Consider the following 26332-nt stretch of genomic DNA (forward strand, 5'->3'; position numbering starts at 1 on the left):
GGCATGAGGAATGCTGAAAGAAGCTGCAGGGTACTGGGGTCGAGCCTCGTTTGACAACCCTCGGGATCCTGGGCCCTTGAGAACATACGTCAAACAAACCAAACAACACAGCGCTGCACCATGCGTAAGCGCAGGCTCTTCACCCCTGACTCGCCAGGCTATTACTGAGTCAAAATCAACCCTGATCTTTTAGTTCCCCAATTTTGACAAAACAGTTATAACCACCCTTCCAAACAGCTATCCATTTCTCCTCGAATGCCGACAAGACCAGAGTACTATTGTTGTTGCAAAACAAAAGGGTCGTTGACGATGCAAACAACAAATGAAAACAGCCGAACATAACTTAAGTGGCCTAACTACACGAACAGCATGTTTCCAATCTATCGCAGTGGCGTACTTATCGCACGTAATGGTGCCACTGAACAATCTGGTCAACCTCACAAGTACGTAATCACAAGCGCTCTAGCCTTGTGGTCACTAAACAAAACGCGTACTTGCGTTGTAGGCAAACTTTTCACTTACGCTTACTCACGTTTCTTCCCTGAAAGTCCTACAGGACACGTGACATAAACGAACAATTAAACTTGCGGGACTTACACACTCCGCAGAACCCTTAAAATAATGCGTCTTTTACTAACTCGTTCCACGCGTACTTATAAGACAAGCCAGAATACGGCTGCCCTCAACACACGAGCAACCCAGTCATAAAGTCTGCTTCCTTCCGTCCACACAGGACACGCGCTAATGGAACTAAGAACGCTTCTCCGTGCAAATCATGCACTTACTAAAAACCTACGTGCTTAACCTTAGAAAATTCAACACTTAAAAAGAAAGAAGGTTAAATAACACACACGCGCGTTACGATAGGCCTCTCAACAATAACCTTGACCTTCAGGTTACTCACACACACACAAAAAAAGCCCATCTACTTATTAATGAACATCTCGCGAGACTACAGGTTTACCTAAAACGCATCTTTCAAATCTCGAGCTTCTCGAACCAAAACATAAACAAAGCTCAAACCTTACACATTGAAAGAAATCCTAGTCTCAAATCGCGAAAACATTCCGATGCTCAAAATAACAAACAACACACTTCATTTCTACGGTAGCTCTCTTGGCCTCCCTTTCCAAACGCTTACGTTTGACTCATACTTTGAGTCGAACCCGGGGTGGTCGAAGTTTCAAAGCTACTCTGGCTGCCGAGAGACAACAAAAGGGCTGATTCACTATCAGCTCCCCCAAGACGTTACGGTCTCCTGCCAATTTGCGTCTCGGCGCCCCGCTTTCCTCACAAACTCGACTGACCTCGTCGCTACTCCCCACCTGGTCTCGTCCTGCCACCTTGCGTTTCTTCGAACTGCACGCTGAGCTGTGAAAAGAACTACGGAACGACGAGGAGATTAACTGCCTCGTACCCTTTGTCCGCGTCCGTGCAGAACATTCTTCGCGGTCCCCCTTTGACCGGTGGCTCGAACGTTTTCGATGCGTCAACATCGTCCGAGACGACCGCATCTTTTCCCTCGCGCCCTGCCCTTTTGGGTTTCTCGCCATTTTTGGCGGCGCTACATTAATTACCGACTTTCAGTCTTTACCGCGCTTCTTTTTACGGCGCTTTCTCTTTGCACTCGCCTTCATGTCGCCTTCTCGTGCCTCGTGCTGGCCGGTACACATTTCGTCGGCCCAGATCGGTCTCTTACCCGCACAGTCTGAGTGATTTACATTTAAATCTACTCTCACTTTGCCTCGACTGGCGGACAGCCCAACCGACTCTGGCACAATGCAGCAGGCTTTACTCGAGTAAGACAACTCGCACTCTCGCGAACTGCCCTCTACTACATTGCCCAGCTCACGCTGTGCATCGGCACACAGCCCGTCGGTATCGATCGCTGCCTCACGCGCACAGTCCGAATGATTAACAACTGAATCATCCCTATCTAGGCCATCTAGACTGGCGGAGAGCCGCACCGATCCCTGAACAATGCAGTTGTTCTCTCGTGAGCTACGGAGCTCGCCACCCCGAGAACTATTCTCAACTGCATCGTCCAGCTCGCACTTCACTTCTGCACGCAGATCTGACCTGACATGGGTGCCCGCGTCTGTCGCGTCAACAGTACCCTTTCCTTCGCTAGCAACCTCGCTAACACCAGCGACGCACACACGCGGTGACTGTGCCAATTTGTTCGCAGCTGGCCTAGCTGTCTCCACAGTCATCTGTTGGCACAGCACCTCGTCGCTCTCCTTGCGGCCTTTAACGGCCTCTATTGCCACTAAGGCATCGTTAGCAGCTAGCCTTTTCCCTTCACTTATGAATCGGCAGCCAATCTCACAGGCACTACTCTTCTCGTCGGCTTCTGGCGAAAATCTGCTAGATGCTTCCTCATTCTTTCGCTCTGTACTACCTACAGAATTCTCAGACAGCCGTTCTCTCTGTGCCAATAACTGATCACAATACTGTATCTCTTTGATCAGTGCTGCCTTCTCTCTCTCATACTTTTCCTCTCGCTCACGTTCGCGTTCATTCTCACGTCCGTGACGCTCACACCTAAGAGTAAGTTCTTGAAGGTCATGCTTCCGTTCATTCTCGCGTTCTTCACGCTGACGCTCACTCCTAAGCTCACGACGCTCTCGCAAACGTACACGACGCACACGCTCCCGTGGCTCCTGTATCACCTCCCAAGCAAGCTCAATGCTTTTGTCATCATTGCCACTATCGTTAATCGCCTTTATGATAGCTGGCGTCTTCATCCGTTCGTCCGCCTCAACTCCCAAATCGTCGCACACCAACAACAAGTCTAACCTCGTCAACCTTCTAAGATCCATGGCAGCTGCCCCGACAGGTGGCTAAAACTGTTTTCCTTAATTAATTTGTGCAAACACACAATGCATCAAACTCCCGATTCCCAGAACTATCAAAATTGAACACACAACCTTTGAGTCTGGCGAATCATAAGGAAAAAAACCACGCGCTCACTTACGGTTGCAGCACCCTGCCATCCGGTTCATTCGTCCGCTGTTTCCCGGTTCCTCCGGACTCCCTGGGTCGAAGGCTCGCTCCTTCTTCGCTACTCCCAGTTTCTTCGGACCTCTTTCGACGAAGGCTCTCTCTTCTTCGTTCTTCCCGGTTCCTTATGATCTTTCTCGACGAAGGTTGATACGTAGCGCTGCCACCAGCTGATGCATTCGGAGGCGATCCTACCGCTGCCAACCAGATGTAGGGGTTGAAGGACGGGACTTCGGGATGAAAACCCAAAACTTGGGAGGGATTTATTCTCCATTATGTACAGGAGGTGAGACGTCAATGAACAGTCGTACAGACATTACGGGCCGGCAGCAACTCGGACGCTGCGGCCCGCGGCAAGAAGTTCGAGAGAGGTGAATCAGGGAATCAGGGCATGTCCCAGCATCCTCAGGTCTCTCTGGAAGGCTTCTTATAAACCCTTCGAGCACTGTAAGTCACGTCATGTTTGACCAATGGGAGAGTCCGCTCCGATGACGCCACTTTCAGCCAATGGTAGGCGCCCGTGTCGCGGTGTCACACCTGGCGGCTCTCTGTGGTCTTGCCTCGCAGACTGGCAATGCACTTCGAACGAGGAGAAGGGGAGGGCTGCTCATGCTCCATTGTCGGAGGCCCACCTGCTAATCCCGGCGGCGCACGAACTTGTTGGCACGTGAACTTGTTGCCTTAAACTTGTTTGCTCGGCTGCTCCTCTGGAATGCGCTTTCCTGCGTCTGCATTCCTCAGTTAGCTGTGCTGCGATTCGAAGTGGTTTGGGGAACTCGAAGTAATCGCAGGAAACAGCTCCATATCTAACAGCGCTCACTTACGGTTGCAGCACCCTGCCATCCGGTCATTTGTCCGCTGTTCACGGTTCCTCCGGACTCCCTGGGTCGAAGGCTCGCTCTTCTTCGCTACTCCCAGTTTCTTCGGACCTCTTTCGACGAAGGCTCTCTCTTCTTCGCTCTTCCCGGTTCCTTAGGATCTCTCTCGACGAAGGTTGATCTGTAGCGCTGCCACCAGCTGTTGCATTCGGAGGCGATCTCACCGCTGCCAACCAGATGTAGGGGTTGAAGGACGAACTTCGGGATGGAAACAAGCTTGGGAGGTTTTATTTTACATTATATACAGAGAGGTGAGACTCAAGTAATAGTAGTACAGTCATTACGGGCCGGCAGCAACTCGGATGCTGCGGCCTGCGGCAAGAAGTTCGAGAGAGGTCAATCAGGGAATCAGGGAATGCTCTGGTCTCACTGGAATGCTTCTCATAAACCCTTCGAGCACTGGAAGTCGCGTCATGTTTGACCAATGGGAGAGTCCGCTCAGACGACGCCATTTTCGGCCAATCGTTGGCGCCCGTGTCGCAGTGTCACACCCGGCGGCTCTCTGCGGTCTTGCCTCGCTGACTTGCAATGCACTTCTTCTAAGGTGGAGAAGGGGGGGGGGGGGCGCTCATGCTCCATTGTACGAGGGCCCACCTGCTCCCGGTGGTACGGCTCCGCAGTGGTGGGAAATGCCTTCTTCAAAGGCGAAGAGGGGTAGGCTTGGGCCTTCCCGGCACGTCCGGCTGTCACGGCGCATTACCGCCCTCTTGGTTTGGCACCTACTTTACTTTCAACAGTGCCGCGCTATCCCCTCGCTTTCTGGAAGAGTCAAGCAGAGAACAGCTACCGGCGGCTTACGAACTTGTTTGCACGTGAACTTGTTTGCTTGAGCGCTCCTCTGGAATGTGCTGCGATTCGATGTGGTCTGGGGGAACTCGAAGTAGGCGCAGGAAACAGCTCCATATCTAACAATGTGTGGTGTCTGGCTCAGACCAGACGCATGACACTGGACCACGCAAGTGCAGTATGCAACTTCCCTTTATTCATCACAGTAAAGCCACTTATATAGGAAATCATATTGAATGACGATGACGATATGTACACTGAAAGAAACGAAACTTAACCAATAAAGAAGGATACAACAGTAGGTATCCTCCATCAATAGCTCAATAACGTCCAAAAGAATGTAGGATCAGCTTCGTAAGTTTAGATGCAAATACGCTCCTTATAGATCCCCATACTCTCACCTCCAGGTACACAAACGAATTTAAAAGAACAAGCAGGCATATTAGGGTAGCATTTCCATAACATATCAAGCTCACTAAACTACTTCACTGAATTTCAAAATTATAAACAATCAGTAGAAAAACAAAAGCTTCCGACAACTGGATGTTCCGGGAAACCGTATAACGCTCCCTTAACACTTCTGGAAATCATCACTACTGGCAAGAAAGCAGCGCCAGGTCCGGACAGAGTACATTACACAATGCTCGCACACCTATCTCCAAAAGCAGTTAAGACATAGCTCGGCTTTTTCAACGTAATCTGGGAAACAGGAAAAATGCCAATTGAGTGGAAAAAAGCCATTATAATCCCTTTCTTGAAAGCTGAAAACCATCCTACAACAGCTACCAGCTACCGTCCTGTAGCACTAACAAGCTGTCTTGCCAAGTCCTATGAATCCATTATAAACATCAGATTGGCATACGTCCTCGAAACTGAGAACCTGCTCGGCAATCATCAGTGTGGGTACAAGAAAGGCTGCTCTACAACAGATCAGATCGTTCGGCTAGAACGCGAGATACGTGTGGCCTTTCTACACAAGCAATACTGTCTCACTGTTTTCTTTGATCTAGAAAAGGCGTACGACACAACATGGAGGTATGGTATTTTAAGGGATTTAGCGGATTTAGGGATCCGCGGTAGAATGCTTGAACGTCTTTCTGATTTCATGTCCGATCGAACATTCCAGGTGCATTTAGGAACGGTGCTGTCCCATGTATTTATTCAAGAAAACGGTGTACCTCAGGGATGCGTATTAAGCACAACATTGTTTGTCGTGAAAATGAACTCGCTCAATAATGTAATTCCATCGTCCGTAATGCATTCCTTATATATGGATGATCTACAAATTGCCTGTCGTGCATCGAACATGGCAACCTGCGAACGACAAATTCAAATTACATTAAACAAACTAATGAAGTGGGCATCTGAAAATGGCTTTCGCTTCTCAAGTGAAAAAACTATTAGCGTTGTCTTTACACAAAAAAGAGGCCTACAACCAGATTTCATCCTTAAACTACAGGATGCCACACTACCCGTGAAACAAGAACACAAGTTTCTGGGTGTCTGGTTTGATAAAAAGTTGAACTTTCTCGCACACACCAGTAGTATTAAAATCAAAGCGAACAATGCACTTAACATTCTAAAAATCCCCTCCCAAAAACGGTGGGGCTCTGACCGTAAATGCCTGCTACACATCTACCGCACTTTGGTGCGTAGCATATTAAACTAAGGTAGTATTACATATGGTTCAGCCAGACTATCTTACGTCCGACAACTTGATCCAGTCCATAACCCTGGACTACGACTGGCATGCGGTGCTTACAGAACATCACCTATACAGGGCTTACATGTTCAATGTAATGAGCCTCCGTTACAGCATTGCAGAGCGCTACTAACTTTTTCCTACATACTCAGAATCCGATCCTCACCACAACACATAGGCTACAGCATCGTTACACAGTGCAGCTCACGCTTACATTACACAAATAAACCAAACATGATTAGGCTGCTTATCTTGCGATATACGAGGAATACTGTCGGGATTATGGCATCCCTCAAGAAGTCCTCCAGGTTGCCAGAAAGCCAGAACGTTTACCCCCGTGGTGTGATTTCATAGCGTTATGTGATTGGACACTAACACATTTAAAGAAAAGAGACGCGCCACATCAACACATTATACAAGAATTCCGCGCTCTTCAAGACAAGTATATAAACTACATAGAATTTTATACTGATGGCTCTAAAACGGAAAAACACGTGGGTGTAGGGGCCATAACGGAAAATTCGGAAACAAGTATTCGATTACCTCAGCATGCCTCTGTCTACACAGCCGAAGTGTATGCAATATGGGCGGTAGTTCAAAAGATCATTGCTGACAAACTTGAAAACACTGTCATATTGTCACGTGGTAGTGACGGTGAAGAAAGAACACAGTAGCAGTACTGTGAAAAACAAAACTAGCTTTTATTGGGCGAACCTGTGCCCACAAAACAGGATACAGTTAAAGCACAACGATAGCGGCGAACACAGTCGGCGATCGTCGAAAATCTGATCAGTAGGTCTTGCGCGTCGGCTTTTATACAGCAATCATCGAATGTTCCAGATTAAAAGTTGGGACCCGCATGCCTTCTAAAATGTTCTACACCATTCGTGTCAAGCGATAAAAACAGATAACACAACGTTTGGCGACAACAGACAGCGGATAGAAGCATCGATAACTTTCCAGAAACTTCGGATACATGCAGGCGCGTCCCGCGCTGTGCGATAACATTTGTTCGGCGGCAAAACTTGTCGCCCGATAAAGACAAGTACACGTGTCAATACCCCCCTCTTAAAAAACATCGACCCGATGCTGCAAACAAACGAAAGTAACAAATAAGCACTCGTAGCAAAGAAAATAACAAAATAAGGGAAGTTCGTTAGCGTCCGTAAAACGGTTTAAGACGCACCACGTGGACTACTTCAGGTCGTGCGCGGCACCGCTGTGAATGCGAAATGCCATCTGGCACGACCTCATAGTCGAGTGCGCCAATACGTCGGATGACCTTGTAGGGTCCGAAATAGCGTCGCAGTAGTTTCTCACTCAGTCCTCGTCTGCGTATCGGGGTCCATACCCAAACACGGTCGCCGGGCTGGTACTCGACGAAGCGTCGTCGGAGGTTGTAGTGTCGGCTGTCGGTACGCTGCTGGTTTTTGATCCGTAGGCGGGCGAGTTGTCGGGCTTCTTCGGCGCGCTGGAGATAGCTATGGACGTCAAGGTTCTCCTCGTCAGTGACGTGCGGGAGCATGGCGTCGAGCGTCGTCGTCGGGTTCCTGCCGTAGACCAGCTTGAACGGCGTGATCTGTGTTGTTTCTTGTACCGCCGTGTTATAAGCAAATGTTACGTACGGCAGGACGGCATCCCAGGTCTTGTGTTCGACGTCGACGTACATCGCTAGCATGTCGGCGAGGGTCTTATTCAGCCGCTCCGTAAGGCCATTCGTCTGCGGGTGGTAGGCCGTGGTCCTCCTGTGCCCTGTCTGACTGTATTTCAGAATGGCTTGGGTGAGCTCCGCTGTAAAGGCCGTTCCTCTGTCGGTGATGAGGACTTCTGGGGCGCCATGTCGAAGCAGGATGTTTTCGACAAAAAATTTCGCCACTTCGGCTGCGCTACCTTTCGGCAGTGCTTTAGTTTCAGCGAAGCGGGTGAGGTAGTCTGTCGCCACGACGATCCACTTATTTCCGGTTGTTGACGTCGGAAAGGGTCCCAGCAAGTCCATCCCGATCTGCTGGAATGGTCGGCAAGGAGGCTCGATTGGCTGTAGTAATCCGGCTGGCCTTGTCGGCGGTGTCTTACGTCGCTGACAGTCTCGGCATGTTCTGACATAATGGGCGACGTCGGCGGTCAGGCGCGGCCAATAATACTTTTGTTGTATCCTCGAGAGTGTCCGGGAAAAACCGAGGTGTCCAGCGGTCGGATCGTCATGTAGGGCGTGCAATACTTCTGGACGAAGTCCTGACGGGACAACAAGAAGGTAGTTGGCGCGGACTGGTGAAAAGTTCTTCTTCACGAGGAGATTGTTTTGAAGCATGAAGGAAGATAGTCCGCGCTTAAATGCCCTGGGGACTACGTCGGTGTGCCCTTCCAAATATTCCACCAGGCCTTTTAGCTCCGGGTCTGCCCGTTGCTGCTCAGCGAAGTTTTCTGCGCTTATCATGCCAAGGAAGGCGTCGTCATCTTCGTCATCCTGCGGCGGCGGGTCAATGGGGGCACGTGATAGGCAATCGGCATCGGAGTGTTTTCGTCCGGACTTGTAGGTTACAGTGATGTCGTATTCTTGTAGTCTGAGGCTCCACCGCGCCAGTCGTCCTGAAGGATCCTTTATACTCGCTAGCCAACACAAAGCGTGATGGTCACTGACGACTTTGAATGGCCTGCCATAAAGATAAGGGCGAAATTTAGCTGTAGCCCAAACGATGGCGAGGCATTCCTTTTCGGTCGTAGAATAGTTGCCTTCCGCTTTTGACAGCGACCTGCTAGCGTAAGATATCACCTGTTCGACTCCGTTTTTCCTCTGGACTAGAACGGCACCGAGGCCTAGGCTACTGGCGTCAGTATGGATTTCTGTATCGGCGTACTCGTCGAAGTGCGCAAGTACCGGCGGCGACTGCATGCGTCGTTTGAGTTCTTCAAATGCGTCGGCCTGCGGCGTTTCCCACTTGAACTCAACATCACATTTAGTTAGACGTGTCAACGGCTCGGCGATGCGTGAAAAGTCCTTGACAAAGCGCCTGTAGTAGGCACACATGCCAAGGAATCTACGCACTGCCTTCTTGTCGGTGGGCTGCGGGAACTTTGCGATGGCAGCTGTTTTCTGCGGGTCGGGGCGTACTCCGGATTTACTGATGACGTGGCCTAGGAACAGAAGCTTGTCGTAAGCGAAGCGGCATTTTTCTGGCTTCAGAGTGAGCCCTGATGACTTGATGGCCTCTAGTACTGTGGCAAGCCGCCTAAGGTGATCGTCGAAATTTCCGGCGAATACAACGACGTCATCCAAGTAAACGAGACAGGTCTGCCATTTCAATCCCGCTAAAACCGTGTCCATCACGCGCTGGAACGTTGCAGGCGCCGAGCACAGTCCAAATGGCATAACCTTGAACTCGTAGAGGCCGTCTGGGGTGATGAAGGCGGTCTTTTCGCGATCTCTTTCGTCGACTTCTATTTGCCAATAGCCAGACTTGAGGTCCATCGAGGAGAAGTACTTAGCGTTGCAAAGCCGATCCAATGCATCGTCTATCCGTGGAAGGGGGTATACGTCCTTCTTCGTGATCTTGTTCAGACGACGATAATCGACGCAGAAACGTAGGGTTCCGTCCTTTTTCTTCACCAGGACAACAGGGGATGCCCACGGGCTTTTCGACGGCTGGATGATGTCGTCGCGCAGCATTTCGTCGACTTGTTCTCTTATAGCTTCGTGTTCTCGCGGCGAAACTCGGTAAGGGCTTTGGCGGAGTGGTCGAGCGTACTCCTCGGTGATTATGCGATGCTTGGCGACTGGTGTTTGTCGAATCCTCGATGTCGTCGAAAAGCAGTCTTTGTATCGTCGGAGCAGACTTCTGAGCTGCTGTTGCTTAATCACTGGGAGACTTGGATTAATGTCGTAGTCTGGTTCGGGAACCGTGGCCATCGGGGTAGATGTGGCGGAATCCGAGAGAACAAACGCATTACTGGTTTCCACAATTTCCTCGATGTACGCGATCGTCGTGCCCTTGTTGATGTGTTTGAACTCCGGGCTGAAGTTTGTCAGCAACACTTCAGTTTTCCCTCCATGCAGTCGAGCGATCCCTCTTGCGACGCAAATTTCACGGTCTAGCAGGAGGCGTTGGTCGCCTTCGATGACACCTTCTACGTCAGCGGGTATTTCGGTGCCGACCGAAATAACAATGCTGGAGCGGGGCGGGATGCTCACTTGGTCTTCGAGCACACTCAAGGCGTGGTGACTATGAGAGCTCTCCGGCGGTATCGCTTTATCTTCCGACAGCGTTATTGACTTCGACTTCAGGTCGATGACTGCGCCGTGTTGGTTCAGGAAGTCCATACCGAGAATGACGTCTCGAGAACACTGTTGGAGGATAACGAAGGTGGCAGGGTAAGTCCGGTCATGAATGGTAATTCTTGCTGTGCAGACTCCAGACGGCGTGATGAGGTGTCCAGCGGTTCGAATTTGAGGGCCTTCCCACGTAGTCTTAACTTTCTTCAACTGGGCGGCGATGTGTCCACTCATGACGGAGTAATCAGCCCCTGTGTCGACTAAGGCAGTGACTGCGTGGCCGTCGAGAAGCACGTCGAGGTCGGTGGTTCTTTGTCTGGCGTTGCAGTTAGGTCTTGGCGTCGGATCACGGCTGCGTCGTGTTGAACTGAAACTGGAACGTCGCGTCGTCAAGTCGTCTTTCGTCGGTGTAGTCTTGGCTTGCTGAATTCGTCGGGACGGCGGCGTGTCGTCATTAGGTCGTCGAGATGGTTTCTTCATCGACTTCGTCGGCGGCGCAGGATCTTCGTCAGTTCGACGAACAGCAACCGCACCTCCATCGGTTGCTGCTTTTAGTTTTCCGGATATGGGCTCGCAGAGCGGCCCCGAGCTGGACCAGTGTACGGTCGGCGCTGCGGTGACAGGTAGCGGCCTGGTGACGGTGAACGGGATGGCCGTCGAGGGCTCCACTGAGTAGCGGCGAGGTAATCGGCGATGTCACGTGGGCGCTCGCCAAGCTGTGGACGCGGCGCGTTGACGGCGAAACCTCGCAGTCCCATCTCCCGGTACGGACATCGTCGGTAGACGTGACCCGCTTCTCCGCAGTGGTAGCAGAGCGGGCGGTGGTCAGGAGCACGCCAAATGTCCGTCTTCCACGCGTAGGTGCGCTGGGCGACGTGTGGTCGTGCTGGCGGCGGCGGCGGCGGACGACGAAACTGCGGCGTGACAGGGCCCTGGCGCGGTCGCGGAGGGGTCCTTGATGGCGTGCGACGGCGGCGTAGGTCATCGCTTGCGGCTCACGCTGCGGCGATTCAGGGGCTACTCCTAGTTGTTGTTGGAGCTCCTCACGCACGGCGTCGGCAATCGAAGTCACTTGAGGCTGTGATGATGGGAACAGCTTTTGTAGCTCCTCCCGCACGACAGCTCGGATAGTCTCGCGTAGGTCGTCGGCGGCCAGTGACTGAACCCTGGCGTAGTTTGTCGAGGTCGTGCGGCGGTCGAATTGCCGGTTTCGCATCTCGAGTGTCTTCTCGATGCTGGTGGCCTCGCGAAGAAACTCGTCGACGGTCTTCGGTGGGCTTCGTAGCATTCCGGCAAAAAGTTCCTCCTTCACACCACGCATCAGCAGGCGGACTTTCTTCTCCTCGGGCATATCCGGGTTGGCGTGGCGGAACAGACGGTTCATTCCTTCCGTGAATATGGCAACGTTCTCATTAGGTAGCTGCACTCGGGCGTCCAGCATGGCTTCGGCCCTTTCCTTGCGCACGACGCTTGTAAAGGTGCGCAGGAAGCCGCTACGGAAGAGGTCCCATGTCGTTAAGGTCGACTCCCGGTTCTCAAACCACGTTCTGGCGGCGTCTTCTAAGGCGAAGTAGACATGCCGCAGCTTGTCGTCGGAGTCCCAGTTGTTGAATGTCGCGATTCGCTCGTAGGTCTCCAGCCAGGATTCCGGGTCTTCAGTCGCTGCTCCATGGAAGGTCGGTGGGTCCCGGGGCTGTTGTAAGATAACGGGGGACGCTGGGGCAGCCATTGAGGTTGTCTTGACCACGATCGTCTTTGTCGCCTCAGGTAGAAGTCCGTGCTCTGGGGGCAGTCCTTGCAGTCTGCGGCTAGCACGCTGGTCTTGGGCGGTGTCGGTTTTGTCCTCGGGCTTCGGGCTTGGATCGCGGCTTTGCGGGGGCGTTCGGTACATGAACGCACTAGCACCTCCACCAGATGTCACGTGGTAGTGACGGTGAAGAAAGAACACAGTAGCAGTACTGTGAAAAACAAAACTAGCTTTTATTGGGCGAACCTGTGCCCACAAAACAGGATACAGTTAAAGCACAACGATAGCGGCGAACACAGTCGGCGATCGTCGAAAATCTGATCAGCGGGTCAAGCGCGTCGGCTTTTATACAGCAATCATCGAATGTTCCAGAATAAAAGTTGGGACCCGCATGCCTTCTAAAATGTTCTACACCATTCGTGTCAAGCGATGAAAACAGATAACACAACGTTTGGCGACAACAGACAGCGGATAGAAGCATCGATAACTTTCCAGAAACTTCGGATACATGCAGGCGCGTCCCGCGCTGTGCGATAACATTTGTTCGGCGGCAAAACTTGTCGCCCGATAAAGACAAGTACACGTGTCAATATACACAGATTCATTAAGCATACTGAAGGCTCTACACATGAAATCCCAAAGTGAACCCATGTTAGGCGATATTTTGAATGCATTATTGTCAAACAAATATGGCAGATCAATTAAGTTTTGCTGGGTACCAAGCCATGTTGGAATATTGGGTAACGAAGCAGCGGATAGATGCGCTATAATGGCAGCATACAAAAACATTCAAAATACAGCACTTCATATAAAGACAGTGTCAATGCGATTCGGAAGGCCTTGACGTCAAAATGGCAACGCGATTGGGACAATTGTTTAAGCAACAAGCTTCATCTAATTAAACCTGTAATTGGCGAGTGGAAATCATGCAGTCACCAGCAACGATTCTACGAGGTTATCTTCTGTCGACTTCGAATTGGACACACACATCTGACGCACAATTTCCTTCTCAGAAAAAAAAAAACCTGCCATCTTGCGAAAAATGCAATGAAGCCCTTACAGTCATGCACATCTTGATAACATGTCCACACATCGATACACTGAGACGGAGGTTTTTACACAGCCTGTATAATTTGCACATTCCATTACACCCTGCCCTATTACTAGCAGATGACCTCCTAGTGCCATTTCCTAACCTCTTTGACTTTTTAGAAAAAACTGGTTATTTATACCAACTATAATGTAATGCAGGTTTACCCGCCCTAACGTTCCGTTTTATTTTGTCTTGTGACTGGCGCAGCATGGCCTTAGTTGCCTTTGTGCCATTAAACCCAAACTAACTAACTGAGCCAAGCATCCTTCTTGATTGATGCCAGCTATTGACCAATAGCAGCCATGTATGGGAATATGCTATATGTTGAAATATAGCAAACAAAAAGAGTGAGGAAAAGACTTCCATTGAAAAAGGAGTGTTTGAGAAAAAAGTGACTTCGGGTTCCACTTGCGAGCTCTACATGCCGTGCACGACTGCAAAACATGACTGAGAGGTTTGCAACAGATTATGCTATCCACAGACTGCATTTTTTCACGCAAGCCCAAGGGGTGGTTCATATGCGACCGCCCAGGGTCGATCTTTTTGTTGCAGATTCCAATTCTCCTTAGGGACTTATTTCGAAAAAAATTTACCGCAATTCTTCTAGGGTGACCGTAAAGTGAGAAAAACATAATTTGCATTGGTGTATATGTACTCTTCATTCATGAATAACAACAATAAAAAAAGGAAATAAATTTATAAGAATAAAAAATTTGATGCACTTATATACACATAGTTCAAGCTCTTGAAAATGCGCATGCAAGAATATTTCGCAAGTCTCAAATGTTCCTACTCTTACACTAATATTTACGTCCATAGCATAATCGAACTGCATAGGTGAGCGCACTCAAGAAAACTGTGTGGTTGTGTGCCCGTCAAAAAAGCACAACGTGTGACAAACTTCCGCTAATCTTCATCTTATCGCCAACCAGAGGCAATTAGTTTTTGCGAGTGTCATGAAAAAAAAAGAAAAGCAGCAGAAACGCATGCTTGGTGGCATCCTTCCTATGCGCACCCCTGTGAGCACTAAACCAGCGAGAAAGAGGCGGTTGCCCTTTGAACGATTAGTAACGAGATAGCCATCAGTTTTGTAAGCGCAAGAAGCCGAAACCATCCTCGGTACAAAACCCGAAACTCCGCCTGCGCGCCAATGCGCGAGCGGTAGTATATAAACGCGCGGGAGCAAACTAGCTTAAAAACAAATCATGCAACAAAAACCGAGAGAGGGAGGAGCATGAAAAAAATTCCCTGTATTCCCACATAGTGGCAGCACATGACAGAAAAGAAAAAGTGAGGAAATTGGCACGCTTTTCAAACGTACAGACGGCGCCGTAAATATATGGCATTGACCATTTTTGGACTTAATCGCAGCGTCATGACGTCATTTTTTATATTTACGTCAGTGACCCTCAAAGGGTTAACAGGTCCAAGGTCCGTAAAAGCTGCGCACGTACGAGTCAATGACGACTGCTTCACATGAATGCATGTCCTCAGACGTTTTGTGCAAAGACTTCCTTTGGCATAACCAAATTTGTCTATGTACTGCTTGCAAATATAGGCAATTCCTTTTGTTGAATGTAGATTTTAATGTCAGTTTGTGTTTTCTTCGATACGGTGATGTTTCAAAATAATTAGAGATTTTGGGGGGTTCCGGGTGATTTGTGATATCAAGATACGACTGTAGAGTGTGGAAGTAAATGCAAAGACGACGTTCGTATTGTGTGCTCCACATATGCTGTGCATTAGTAAAGATTACCACACATGTGAACCGTGAACACATTGTCTTTTATATTTATTTGTTTCGATAAGAACACTCATGAAACATGAAAACATGTCTATTAGGCATTGTGATTAGTCAGGCAAGATGCCGCACGATGTCGCTACTAGCATCTGCTAACCCTGTGGTATGCAAATGCAATGGCGTATACTGGACACGCTAAAACTCTCCAATATGCTGGCAAGTTGCATTCGTTGTGGTCTTGCTAGCAACGACAGTTGTTGTGTGCAGCGCATCAGCCGTGCTTTCCTCAATGGGAGCCAGCTGGAGACAGTTGTGGAGTTTGGACTGGAGCTGCCGGAGAGCCTGGCGGTAGACTGGGTGGGCCGCAACCTGTACTGGGCTGACCTGGGCCTCAAGCGTATCGAGGTGTCGCGGCTGGATGGCCGGGCACGCCGGGTGCTGCTGTGGCGAGACCTCGACGACCCCCGGGCACTTGCCCTGGAGCCCAACCACCGATGGATGTTCTGGAGTGACTGGGGCAAGGGGCGCCGCATTGAGCGCGCTGCCCTCGACGGCAGCCAGCGCATGCATCTGCTCACTCAGGTTCGGTCTCACACGTTGCTCATCAGTTGGCAGCAGCACTTTGCGGGGTCTCGAATGAACGAGACTGACGGTCTCTGTGCAGTCCTTCCTCCTTTAGTAAAACATGGTAAATTCTAATGTTTTCACCCCACATTTATGAATTTATGAAAATTGGATTAAACCCCATTTGTCCGTGAAATGCAGGTGTTACAAAAATAATGAACACTTAGCACTGTGCGAGCAAGTTGTCGAGGTATATAATGTTAGCAATACAGTCAAACCTCGATATATCGAACACGGATATATCGAATTATTGCGTATATCGAACACTTTCTATATCATGTGGAAAATCGCATGCATTTTTAATTTTTTATTTCGAATGGGGCCGGATGTAAAATGAATATATCGAACTCCGCCGCTCCACACCAAGTGCTCTCTGTTGACAGGAGGCGAGCTTTCCCGCAACACTCTCGAAGATAGCGGCGGCGCGATAGGCGTTCCAGACTGCTGCGTACGACAGCTCCCACATCGGTTGCGCCGAGGGCGCCATTTGAACGTAGCGGCGTACACATGCAGCAGCTTGGAGCCAGCCACGGCCGGTCTCGAGGGGAGCGCGCGCTTCGTGCGCTTCTCTAAAGCGCGCGCTTCGTGCGCTTCTCTAAAGCGCGCGCTCCCCTAGAGACCGGCCGTGAGCCAGCCCGGCTGCCTCAATCACGCGCGCCCGCGCCCCCGCCGTGCGCGCGTGATCGAGGCGGCCGTGGAGCCAGTTGGAGCACTTTGTCGGTGCTGAGCCACACAGCATGTGCATTGAGCACTTCGTTGGCGGTAACGACAGCACCGGAACAGTGGCGGAGTTAACAGACGGGAGATCGCGGCAGAAGTGACTGCTGAGTGGCCAAACGAAGACGCTGCCGAGGTTGATCCAGCAAGCGCTGATGTTGCCCCGCTCCCGACTGCAACTGAGGCTGTAGCTGCTTTGGCCGTTGTACGCCGCTACTGCGGCGCAATAGAAGGCACTGGACAGTCTCATGTGGACCGTTCAGACTATGTTGAGGACGCCGTGGTCAAGCATGCGGTTTCCAATATGAAGCAGGCTACGCTGCCTCAGTACTTTCAGCGAACGAAATAAATACTTTGTTTGAAGCTTCATGTGAGTATCTATTGCGCCACGATTGGTTCATTGATTGATTTGTGCTAGTTTTTGACGCGTTTTCTACGTGATTTTATATATCGAATTCTGGCTATATCGAACTATTTTGCGATCACCGCGCTGTTCGATATATCGAGGTTCGACTGTATTAGTATTATATGGCATATACTTTGCTTTCGCTCAAGTGAAAACTGGCATGTACAGTACAGTCCACTTACAACGATACCGTATATAATGATATATCGGTTACAGTGGAATCTCGATGATACGAATCTCACAAGGTCACGAAAAATATTCGTATTAGCCGAAATTCGTATCATCGAAAGAATTAAAACTAGCTAAATTAAAGATTCAGAGGTGAACTCCCTCAGGCACACGTACATAAAAAGCATTTGTTTCTTGAAGAAAAAGTCTCTAATGTCCTTCTGCTTCTTTTTCTTTGTCAGGTCAATTAGCAGACTTTGTTCAAATCCATAAAAACACGTGCACGTGTCGACACTGATTTTATCCGCGGCCATAGCATGCCTCAGAACTTCGAGCGCATGCAGCGTTTCAGCCACCGGTGGTGGACCTTCGCCGTCGCCCACGTCTAACACAAAACACGCGGCCCGAAGCACAGCAGCCACTCTGTCCGATGGCACGTGGAAAAGGAGGAAAAGCACAAAAGCAACGAAAGTGCCACTGCTTCAAACTCTTTTCGCCCAGTTGCGGCCTCCGCGCTGTCCAGCGCCGCGTCCGCGCCTCTGCACCAAAAGAGAGAGGGAGAAATCGCGTAACTGCGCGCTGTTCTCTTTCACTGCCGTCGGTGGCGCTCATGCTCGCGGTCGCGTCTGTCCGTGCGCTGGAATGCTCATGCTCGCGGTCGCGTCTGTCCGTGCGCTGGAATCGTGCCAACTGTGGCTTTCGCCAAGAACACTTTAAAATTTCCAAAGTGTCTTCGGTAATCTTTGTATCAAGTGACGCGGGTCGAAAATTGATTCGTAATAACCGTTCTGTAGCATGTTGCAAAGTAATGGGGCTCAGCCGGGGCCATAAAAAAATTCGTATCATCCAGAAATTCGCATTAGCCGTGATCGTATCATCGAGATTCCAGTGTACAACCATGAGTCAACTCCAGAGTATCAATTTGTGCTTTTGTGCTATCAGAAAAAAATCCATATATAACAATATGTTATTCACCGCATATCAGATATAACAATTGAAATTCTGCCTTTTGGGTGGCGTTTTCCATGCAGAATAATCGTGATATTTACGTGGTTAAGTTCCCCTTAAGGGGAGACGCAACTTTCGCTTCGCGAAAAATTGCCGAAAAAATAGATTTTTTGAAAATCACATTTTCAATTTCTATAACCCTTTTTCTATCTGATACGCTGTGGGGTCTGATGTGGGGATTCTCACACCGTACTCTTGGGACAAAGGAACGACACCCAGTAGTGCAAACAATCACAAGGGCATTTATTGCACCTTTCATACATCAATGCCTGCTAGCCGAGTTGCTATCCACAAAACATGCCGATGGGCGCGCGACAAATCTAGAAGTCCGACTCACCGCATCCTCGCGAGCGAATATGTTCGCTCCATGCTGGATCCCAGGGCCTGGTCGTTCGCATGTATAGTCACGTGAATCGTGGCGCGTTCGAAGGCGGCCACGCGAGGCGGTCTCGCAGAAGCATCGGTCGCCGCGCGCGCGGAATGTCCGCGCTGTTCGGCGACCCGCCGGGGAAGAGGGCCGCTGCACATGCGCCACGGCACGTCCGTCCCGCTGGCTGTCTGGAACTCAAGAGAGCAAGCGCCTTCCTTTCGGCGCCCAAGTAACCTCGCGGCGTTAGCAGCGCAACACTCGCGCCATCTCTCGGACTGCGCCTGTACCATTCCGACCGGCGCATGTGCGGCGAAGCCGCACTACAGGAGACGCGCTATGCGGGAAAAACATCAGGGGAGGCGCGAGGGTTGCGCATCCCCACATCCCCCCAACCTTAAATCACTACATATTCCGGCAAAACATGTCACTCGGTCTCACATCAACGCGCGCTTCGCGACAAGGTAGTACATGTAACAGTGGTCGCGCCGAAGAAATGTCTATACGCTGTCCATAACATGCGAGCCGACTGTCCTTGGGTGCGCCGCTGGCGTCCGCCGGTCACAGCAGCAGCTTTGTAGACTCGACGGCACGATTCCAAGCCAGGACTCCGGAGACGACGACGCAGTAGTCGGTACGAGCAAGCGTCGCTCGCGCCGGCTCCTTTGTCCGCCGCCGAGGGTTGCGAGCTGGATGCAGGAGGCCGCCGAAGTCGCTGCGCTGAACTGGCCACAGCATCACCATCGCCCGGGCTGGCTCGATCGTAGTCCGGGGCAGCAGCGCAGACAATGTGCAGGTGACCGCAAGCCAGGGGTGACTCCAATCACGCTGAGTACACTCAAAACACTCGGCAAACACTAAAGTAGTGCAAGGGAGAGGAAGTCTGCATGCGCATCGCCCACGTGGTACGATGTTCAACTCGGCTAGCAAAAGATCAAGCAGGTACTCAGATGCTAAGTTCACGTGAACGAAGCTCACTTTCTTGAGTCGAATGAGTAATTTCAATTCGTGCGAGGCTAAATTGAATGAGGGAAGCAAATTGCAACACCTCAACGCCACGGTCCACCAGGTTGTGTCCCTCTACGTGCGACAGGCAGCTTCGTAAAGCCTTAGGCCTAAAGCGTCGCTACTCTGACAACAACCGGCATCCAACAAACGACACCCAAAATGGGCGCAAAACAGGCAGCCGCGAGGAGACGTCAGCTCTGTGAGGTGGTCCTACTCCGCTCGGTGCACACAGCATCCGAGTTGACGGCGCCCACCGTCCCAGACGGTGTCGGAACGCCCGGTGCCAGGCCGCAATACCAGTCAGCCCTTAGTGGCACCCGTGGCCCGCGGCCACCCGGCTCCCAGAGCCGCGACTTCATCCGAGTCAAAGAGATAGAAGAAGCTATTTACATAAGAAATTCGGACCACCCACGAGGCTTCCGTACTCACTCGCTTCATTCTTGGCAATGCTCCGCGGGCGCTCAGCCTCGCTCTCCCAGGATGCAGACCACGTGGCTCTCGTACCAACGAATGTCATTAAAAAAAAAAACACTTGCGAAAAGGCTTAGTATGTTGACATGTTCAAACACACTACAGCCACCGCCGCCTCGCTCAAGAAAACACGCCGCTGACGCTAGCGATCAAAATCCACGCTAGGCCTACGCTTCGGTTCAAACAAAGGTCTCGAACGAAGCAAACTGTTAAGAATATCGTCCGATGCCCCAAGAGCCCCACGTTGGGCGCCAGATGTGGGGTCTGATGTGGGGATTCTCACACCGTACTCTTGGGACAAAGGAACGACACCCAGTAGTGCAAACAATCACAAGGGCATTTATTGCACCTTTCATACATCAATGCCTGCTAGCCGAGTTGCTATCCACAAAACATGCCGATGGGCGCGCAACAAATCTAGAAGTCCGACTCACGGCGTCCTCGCGAGCAAATATGTTTGCTCCATGCTGGATCCCAACGCCTGGTCATTCGCGTGTATAGTCACGCGAATCGTAGCGCGTTCGAAGGCGGCCACGCCAGGCGGTCTCGCAGAAGCATCGGTCGCCGCGCGCGCGGAATGTCCGCGCTGTTCGGCGACCCGCCGGGGAAGAGGGCCGCTGCACGTGCGGCACGGCATGTCCGTCCCGCTGGCTGTCTGGAACCCAAGAGAGCGAGCGCCTTCCTTTCGGCGCCCAAGTAACCTCGCGGCGTTAGCAGCGCAACACTCGCGCCATCTCTTGGACTGCGCCTGTACCATTCTGACTGGCGCATGTGCGGCGAAGCCGCACTACAGGAGATGCGCTATGCGGGAAAAACATCAGGGGAGGCGCGAGGGTCGCACATCCCCACAACGCAAATATCATCACTGTAAACCACTTAGAAGTGCTCTAAAAATTCATTTTATGAGCCGAAATGGCGAATAATCTCGCGGAAATCAAGAAAGAGCAGCATTTTTTCAAGCCACAATATCTCCGGAATAGCGTGACAGAGCGCCACCATCTTGGTCTCGTTGGAAAGCCCATTTCTCCGTTTTCAATTGCCGCTTCAGCTATCTCCTCCGTACAGAAACAAGCACACAAAAAGCAAATGATTGAAGGTCATGCCGGAGCCTGCGATTGGCTGCGCCCACCACTTGACTCTAGCGCGGTTCGCCATGGGTCCGGCGCTCGCGTCGTCTGCTCGGCTGGACGTCTCCACTTGCTGTAATCTCGATGTGTCAAAACGGGCACTACGCAGACATCGCAGTAGCGTGGCCGATCCCTATGCTTGTGGACGTTTCAGACTCGCGGCTAAGCATTTTGAGCATCAGTGACGCGGACTTCACGATCAAGATTCACGTGCGGAATCCTTGGACATGCGGCTAAGCCTTTCGGCACTCGGTCTTTCGGAATTCGTGACCAAGCACATCGCGCACGCAAACCTCGGACATGCGGCTAAGCATTTCGTGCATAAGGAGTCTCAAACTGCAATCATGCACATCACGTGCGGAGTTCTCGAACCCTCACCTAAGCATTTTGTGCATTGGTTCCTCCGACTGCGCGATTTCAAACGTCGACTCCTCGAGCCTGCGTCGGTACCTCGGACTGCGCAAATAAGCGCATCGAGGGTCGATTCCTTGAGCCCGCGACTAGGCATTTCGCGCGTCGGCACCTCGGACTGTGCGAATAAGCGCATTGAGTGTCGACTCGTTGAGCCCGCGGCTAGGAATTTCGCGCGTTGGCACATCAGACAGCGTGAATAAGCGCATCGAGGGTCGATTCGTCGAGCCTGCAACCAAGCATGTTGTGCGTTCACTCTATTATCATATTGTCACAATAGCTCGTAACAGTATCTATCATACCACCTCATCATAAACAGAACCTCATCATGAGCTCTGTTCATTAGGCCCCTTGGGCTGGCACAGACACCTGACTGCAGAAGTGATCAAGGCATCATACAAAAGTACAATTCTGGAAAGCATCTAGCAGCTGCATATCTATCACTGGCTCTCTGATATTAAGTTCTACAGCCATTCTCAAGTAAAGATGACTTGGGAGGCTGCTGACACTCAGAGCCTTCATTCAGTAACATGGTCAACTTTACCAAAAGAAAAAAAAATGCCTCGCTGTTCGTACTGAAGATTGCTATCAGTTGGGCAGCCTGCGGGTACAGGCTGCCTGAATGCACACTGGAACTATATAAATGCCCACACAGAGTTCTGCACGTCACTTGGTTTGAAATCTAGGCACCATGCTTTGTAGCGCAGCAGCAGCGAAGAATGACCCCCTCCCCCTTTTTTTCTTTTTATAGAAAATAAAGGGGGGGGGAAGCATGCCAGACCAGAGGCCACATGTACAAGAAGCCCCACATCACAAAACACCCCAAAGTCTACAGATTTTGTGCCTTTTAGAAAACTGACGAGAAGGTGAAACATTGAGAGCCATTTTCTCAAAACTGTCTTTCTGCCTTTCTGCTCAGTTTCTGGAGCTGATTTCTTTGTTACCGTTTAACATATTTTCACTTCGCTTTTTTTGTCACGTTCCTTGGGCTACAGTGCAGGTCGTGACAATCTTGCTTCCTTATCTTGGCCCTTTGTAAGTTTACGATATGGCTATTCGTCTACCCTGAAAGTGTGCTTGATGCGAAGTTAACATAAAATATGGCAGTCCAAAACATGTGTCGCGAAAAACAAAATGCAAGGATGTCACAGCCTTCAGCACGCATTTAGCTATGCAGTCAATACTTAGCAAGCCTTCTATCACGTTTTTTAAGTTCCCCAGGCTCTCAAGAAAGTTAAGAGGGAGAAAAATTCTGCTCAATAAAATTGAACAAAATGTTCTCAAGATACTGCTCGGAAACTTTTATGGAAGCATCAGGGGGACATTCTAAACACTAGTGCCAATTTTCGTCAAAACCCATGATGAAATAAGGAATTTAATTTCCAAAGCCACATCCCCCCTTAACCAAAACAACGCAGGAAGTTTGCGTACGCGAGTTCATATTTGTGGTATATTGTGTTATGGTATGGTATGGTATGATGAACATTATTCATGTCCTGAAGATCAACCCTTAGGTTGACAGAGGCGGTACCCACGTCGTGATAGTAAGGTTTAACCTTACCGTCATAATGTGGGCCTTCTGGACGGCCTGTAGTTGACCTAAAAGAACTTCGCTGTGAAGTACTTGTTGCCTTCAGTATCTTTCCTTGTCGCAGTCTGTGAAAGACACAGAACACTGTCAAGGCATATGATCCAGAGTAATGATGCCATTACACTTTTTGTAATTGATTAGTACCTCTCTTTCTCGATATAGCTTGTTAATAACGTGTGGGCTCGGATAAGCTCTTGTCTGTAACAATCTCAGAGTCGCCGCTTGAGCTCTATTGAGCTTAGTGTGTGGCACTGGAAATTACCTTCTGTTCATGTAGTAATGTTTCGTGATTTCATTATGTGGAAGTAATTGGTCCCTGTTCTCCTCCTGTATTCTTTTATGGTCCTGGTCGCGTAGTGCACAGATAGTAAGTCCTCGTGCAGCTGCATTAGCCATCTCATTTCAATTCTTCCGAGATGGATTGACAGACCCTATGTGTGCAGGAAAGCAGCGGATTTCGATCCCTTGGCTGTCCATCTCACCGATCAGCTGGGCAGCCCTTTTGGTTACAAAGCCTTTGGTAAACCCTTCCGGAAACCATGCTGATGAGGAGACAGCACGTTGTTGTATTTTAGGAATTTGGTTATTTCATTAGCTATAATATGTTTAATTAACTTGCAACATGATGAAGTTAACGATATCGGACGTTAACTAGTTACTAGGGTTTTCTCACCTTTTTTCGACACTGCAGTTTAGCCAGTCTGTAGGAAGATTAGCTGAAGATAACGAGGAACGGAAGATAACAAGAAAAGGGGCTAGCGCTTCGGCATACATGCGCAGAAAAGCGTTCGGTATGTTGTCTCGTCTTGGAGATCATTTAGCTTTGAGGTTCAGCTACATCGACACTGCACCCGGTTGTGAAACAATATCAAAGGTCGAGTTACATGACATGCGGTTAAGGTTTATACCGTCATCGAAATTTGAAAAAACACTCTGAAAATAGTTATTGAAGTGCTCCGCGATATGTTGTTTTTTGATGACGACATGACCCTCGTGAACAATTTGGTCAATTGACTTGGTTTTTGTGCTTAGAAAAGCCCAAAATTTTTGGGGTGCCGTTTGAATGAAATTTGGCAATGTATAATGAAAATACCAGCGCTTAGCTTGCCGTACTTCTTGGTTCAGTTTATTTTGGATTTCGTGAATTGAAACACGTGAGGCACATGTCGTCTTAAGCGCTTAACTTTTCTTTTAAGGTGCAAGATCTCTCTCGTTATCCAGGGAGTAGTCTTGGAAGTTCTTTTAGTTTTATTGGGAATAAAGTTCTTAACGCAGTGAGTGATAATTTCTTTAAATTTATCCCAATGTACAGTAGCATTGTTACTGTGAAAGTTATCAAGGCATTGTTCAAGATAATCCACTTAATAATTTAATAATAATACACTTAATAATAAGAATGAGCACTTTGCCCAATTTTGCACAAAAACGGTGGTCCAGTTCGCGCTGCCAGGTCTGAAATATGGCTGCAGTCATCCATGCCTCTCGATTCGAGCGATAGTCTACAGGAAGTTTCTTCATGCTTTTGAAGCATCTCGGCTTTTCTGCTTTGCCGATTATCAATAGTGGTAGCCGTTTTGTGGCAGTCAGGTTGGCAGCCAGCAAAACTGTTATTCTGCCCTTGTTTCGTTTACTGCCAACGCAAGGCTCCCCCCGAAAATCGTGAATAAATAGGCTTTTTGAAGCTGACATTTTCGGAATCTAGAACCATTTTTGGACTAATTTGCGAAGTTATAGCTTCACTTATCATTATTTTCGCCGCAAATTCAATTTGTAACACGCCTGTGAGGTGAATCTGAGCGGAAATTTAAGCAAAAATGGCATTTTTTCCGCGTTGAACAGTTGCCGTCGCACACGGGTTATCATGGCCGTCTTGGTCTAGTTTGAAAGAGCCGCCCTTCACCTTCAGTTTCCCACCGTCGCTGGCTGTCCTTGCTCATTGGCTTTTTAGAAAAAATGCGTCATCAAGACGTACCAATGCGCGATTGTATTGGCTGCTCGGTGCATATGACGAAGTTAAGGCACCCGTCTGCTTCACGCTGTCAAGACGTGCACAAGCGCGTGCCACTTTGCCTTGGGGTTGTCGACTGACTGCAGCTGTGGTTCGGCTGTTCAAGAAGTTCAGCACCAAGAACAAATTTGGGAAGCGAGTAAGGCGATCGCTATCGGAGAACTTCAAGAAGTGTCCCACAACGACTCAGGATGACGACTTCGCTTACATCCCACATTGAGGATGACGACTTCGCTGCAATCGGCAGTAAAGACGCCAAAGTGGTCGCCGCTGCCGCCACGGTAGGCCTAACGGACGCTAGGCCTACGAGCTCGTCAGCTGCCGACAGCATCGCGGAGAGCGGCCGTGTGCGTCTTGACACGCAAATTTTGCGCCCACAACAGTTAGAGGATGAGAAGAAGGAAGCGGAAAAGAAAATTTGGGAAATGTCATCCGTTGCAGCGACAGAGTGAAAGCGAAATCTTATTGCTAAACGCGCCGACGCCGTGGTTACACCCCCCCCTCCCCCTTGACGAAACGGCCTTCATCATCGTGCACTTGGAGGCGGTGAACGCGTTGATATTGCGTTTACAGTGGAACATTTGTCGATTTGTAAATCATGAGAGGTGAGTGGGAATACGGTCTTGCCGTCAAGCTTCAGCTCGTGTGCACGAACTGCGGTGACGTATCGTCAAAGCGGAGTTCGCCATGCGTCAATGGTGAGCAAAAGATCAGCCCATTTACTGTGAACCTGCTCGCCACACGTACAATGCAGGCTGCTGGCAATAGGCAAACTGCACTGAACGACGTGTTTGCGACGATGAACATTGTGCGTCGCGACCCTGGCATTCACAGCTCCAAGCGCATGGCTGAAAAAGATCAGCGTCGTCCTTTGGCTTGTGGGTTCTCCTCCGTGTGCTCTTGGGGCAAAGGAACGACAACACAGTAGTGCAAACAATCACAAGGGCATTTATTGCACCTTTCTTAGAACACTGCCTGCTAGGCGAGTTGCTATCCACAAAACATGCCGATGGGCGCGCGATAAATCTAGAAGTCCGACTCACCGCGACCGGAAGCGAGCGAATATGTTCGCTCCATGCTGGATCCCAACGCCTGGTCGTTCGCGTGTATAGTCACGCGAATCGTGGCGCATTTGAAGGCGGCCACGCGAGACGGTCTCGCCGAAGCATCGGTCGGCGCACGGCACGTCCGTCCCGCTTGCTTCCCGAA

At 50.0% G+C, this 26332-nt stretch overlaps 1 protein-coding gene across 2 annotated transcripts in view; it reads left to right on the forward strand.

The window, feature by feature from the left end:
* arr (low-density lipoprotein receptor-related protein 6) overlaps positions 1–26332 on the forward strand; it is a 319317-nt gene that overhangs the window by 171283 nt on the left and 121702 nt on the right. For both annotated transcript variants that reach the window (XM_065450135.1, XM_065450136.1), the window contains one exon: positions 15485–15799. In XM_065450135.1, coding sequence (XP_065306207.1) covers positions 15485–15799 — 315 coding nt within the window. The remainder of the gene's footprint in view (positions 1–15484; positions 15800–26332) is intronic.

This window comes from Dermacentor albipictus, chromosome 3 (assembly GCF_038994185.2).
Source record: "Dermacentor albipictus isolate Rhodes 1998 colony chromosome 3, USDA_Dalb.pri_finalv2, whole genome shotgun sequence".
Classification (NCBI taxonomy): Eukaryota; Metazoa; Arthropoda; class Arachnida; order Ixodida; family Ixodidae; genus Dermacentor; species Dermacentor albipictus.